At 25.8% G+C, this 3,728-nt stretch overlaps 2 protein-coding genes across 2 annotated transcripts; one reads left to right on the top strand and one right to left on the bottom strand.

Annotated features, from left to right (window-relative positions):
• Nucleotides 1-267: 267 nt before the first annotated feature.
• Nucleotides 268-780, top strand: ENU1_002320 (Rho guanine nucleotide exchange factor, putative; the record flags this gene model as incomplete). Its single annotated transcript, XM_008856458.1, has 1 exon — nt 268-780. One exon carries the CDS (start codon nt 268-270, stop codon nt 778-780), a length of 513 nt encoding a protein of 170 aa, XP_008854680.1.
• Nucleotides 781-1,247: 467 nt separating this feature from the next.
• ENU1_002330 (ABC transporter, putative) lies at nt 1,248-3,647 on the bottom strand (the record flags this gene model as incomplete). Its single annotated transcript, XM_008856459.1, has 1 exon — nt 1,248-3,647. The coding sequence occupies one exon, from the start codon at nt 3,645-3,647 to the stop codon at nt 1,248-1,250; it is 2,400 nt and encodes a 799-aa protein (XP_008854681.1).
• Between the last annotated feature and the right edge of the window lie 81 nt (nt 3,648-3,728).

A 3,728-nucleotide genomic window follows, 5' to 3' on the forward strand; every position in this document is an offset into this window, starting at 1 on the left:
AAAAAAAAAGTTAAATTAATTAAGTTATAGTTAAGTAATATGTTACCATTAGTTGAATATACACTTCGTTCTGATATGCAAAAGAAAGAGTTACAAAATGCTTATAAAAACAAAATTTTTAAAGGATTTGTTCAACTCAGTTGTAGTGAAGAAACAACAAAGAAATTATCATTAGAAGATTTATTGATAACGTTTGAAGTTATTTTTCAATTAATCATAATAAAACATAAAAAAAGTATTAACTGATATAGTCCAATTCAAAGATTAATGAGATATCATACCTTATTAACTGAATTACTCAAATACACACCATTAAAACATCCTGATTATAAATATATTGTAAAAGCAGATCAAAAATTTCATGATTTAGTTATTGCAACAAATACACGAGCTAAACAACATGACTTATTATTAACATGTGCATCAGTGATTTATGGAATGCCAGAATTAGTTCAACCATGGAGATATTGTATTTATTATGAAGAATGTTATGTAAATGGATTAAAAACAAAATCAATGTGTTTTTTATTTAATGATGTTATTGTTTGGATGGATACTGTTGTTCCATTGGTTATTGAACAACAAGCAAGTTATTTTTTAAAATATGAAGAAACAAATCAAATATATTTAACAGAAATTACAAATCATTTTAAATCAGTTAGAATACCAAATTGTTATGAAATTATACTTAAAGATAAACATTATAGTTTTGTATTTCTTAAACATGAGCATTTAAATACATGGGTTAATGTATTACATACTTGTTTAAATCCTAAATGAATTGTTATAATTTTCTTTTATTTTCTTAGTTCTTAATTTATTTTTAGAGTAGATAAGACAATCCTTAATAACCCAATTTTGAAGAATCTTATTATTTCATTTAAGCAATGCAATCAAAAGAAGAAAAACTTGAAGAATTAAAACAGAGATTTTCAAGTATTGCATTACAATGTGAAAAAAAGATAAAACTAATTTCAGAGTCTAATGAAAAAAATAATAAAGGAGAAGAAAATAAAAAGCGTATTTGTTTTTCTTGTGCTTTATGGTTTTTAAAAACATTAATGATTATGTTCTTTTTAGTTTTTATTCTTGTTGTAGGATTATTATTATTGTTATCAACACAGAATGATTGAAATAGTAAATTAAATATTATTTTTATTTTATTTTTGTTTATCAAAAGAAAGAAACATATAAAAAAAATTATTATTTAATCAGAAGAATTAATTAACAATGAACTATTTGTTGATTTATTTATTTTCATTGACTTCCATTTCAATCTCTGTATTGATATGTTTTTCTTTATTTTCAACTAAAGGAATTGATGATGATGAGGATTGTTCATTAGGAATTGGAGAAACAATAATTCCTTCTTTCTTGATATTAGAAAAGGAATCTTTTGAGTGTTGGTCAGTATGAGATTCAATAGTAGTATTAGTAGTAGCAGTTTGTAAAGGAGTAATAGTTAATTCTGATGGTTTATGTGTTTCAGTCATTTCAATTTCATCAATAATTTCAATATGATCTTCATTATTATCATCTCGTTGATATGTTCCTTTAATAAATTTATCCAATGAAAGTGTTTTATTAGTATCTTTATAGTCCATGCCAGTACGTGATAAGAAAACTTCTTCAAGACTAGAAGGAGAAACTCCCCAATTTACAACATTAATTTCTTTAGATTCTAACTTTGTTAGTAATGTTAATAATTCTTTAGATTGAGTATATCCTATTCCAATTTTCAATTTACCAGATACTTTCTGAATGACTTTAGCTTCAGGAATAAGTTCAATAATAGTTTTTTCGACTTTATTAACCTCTTCTATATCAGCATTTAAAGTAAGAACATATCCAGTTCCAAACTTTGACTTTAAATGAGTAGAACTACCAATACACTGTATTTTACCACGTGACATAATTGCAATTTTATCACTTAGAATTTCTGCTTCATCCATATAATGTGTTGTTAATAACACAGTTTTACCAACTTTTATCTTTTCAATTACCTTCCATACCTCTCTTCTTGAAACAGGATCCATTCCTGTTGTTGGTTCATCTAATATAACACATTTAGGTTTAGCTATACATGCAATAGCAACACTTAATCTTCTTTTCATACCACCAGAATAATTTCCAACTTGCTTATCTCCTGCTTTAGTTAATGAAACAAGATCAAGTAAGTTTTCTACTTCTTGTTCTAAGGTATATCCTTTTAAACCTTTTAAACTACCATAAAATCTAAGATGTTCTCTTCCTGTTAATACAGGGAAAATAACATCATGTTGTGGACATAATCCAATTTGTGACCTAACATAACTAAGGTCTGATGCAAGATCTATTCCTCCCATAAATATTCTTCCATGTGATGGAATATGTTGTCCAGTAATAATTTTAATTAGTGTTGATTTTCCTGCACCGTTATGTCCAAGTAATGTAAAAACAGTTCCTGCATCAACAGATAAAGTAACTCCTCTCACTGCATGAACATCATTTTTAGATTTATAAGGCCAATTAGTATAAAAGGTTTTTCTAACATTATAAAGTCTCATTGGTTTTTTATTTGATTCATCAAGTGTCATTTTCTTTTCAGCATCTACATCTTCATCCATTTCATCGTCTTCTTCATCTTCTTTTATAACTTTCTTAGCAAGTTGTTTTAATGTCTTATATCCAAAAACTTCAAATAACCATCCATTCTCAGATTCACTACTAATTAATATTAATGTTCCAACAATAAGCCAAAAAATACCAATACAAAACATTAATAACATAGAATAAAATGGTCCAAAAACATTTGAGTTAGGAACTTTCTCCAACATATCTGACCAAGTTAATCCATAATCATATCTTTTTGTAAAAGCAGACATAGAAGTACCAAAGAATAAAGGAGGAAATAGTCCAAGAATAACAATATAAATATATGCTAAGTTATTGAAAATAGCATCAACAAACATTGATGTTTCTGCTAATAATTGAAAAATTAATCCAACAATAAAAAATCCTATTGATGAAGTTATTGCAATACGTGTTTTATTCATTAATGTAGCTAAAAAATATGCAAAACATGTTAATGAGAATGTAAAAGTCCACATAACAATAAATAAACAAAATAAATTTGCTTTTGTCATTAATCTAAAACCACAAGCTGCTCCTATTCCAATAACAAACCAACAAAGAAAGAAAGAAATAATCATATTTTGAATAAAATGTGCTATCCAATAAGCACTATCATACATTCCCACCATTTTCATATAAAGACGATGTTCATTTTCTTTTTCTCCAACAATGAGATTAAGAAAAATAATAAAATTAATTAAATAAATAACAAAAAGATAAGGTCCACTAATATCTCCTAATAATTGCTTTTGTAATGTTTCATCTTTATTATTTGGAAATCGTTGATATTTAAAATTAATGGTAACTGGTTTTTTATTCATTTTACTTATTAAAAATTCTTGTGTTTCCCAACTAATTTGCATGTAACTTTTTGTTTGAATAGATTGTGTCATATGTGGATTTACTAATACTGAATATTGTAATATTGTTGGTGTTGAATCAAAAACACTTGAAGTGGATGGATGAAGAATAAGAGTTGCAACATAATGAAGGTCTTCATCATATAAAAAGTCTTCAATTGTTCTATCATTCATATTTGTTGAGTTAACAACAATAATATTTTTCATTGGATAATGTTGTTTAAATGTTTCATATAATTCTAAAACATCATTGTT

Source organism: Entamoeba nuttalli (assembly GCF_000257125.1).
Source record: "Entamoeba nuttalli P19 unplaced genomic scaffold asmbl_1920, whole genome shotgun sequence".
NCBI classification, from domain to species: Eukaryota; Evosea; order Mastigamoebida; family Endamoebidae; genus Entamoeba; species Entamoeba nuttalli.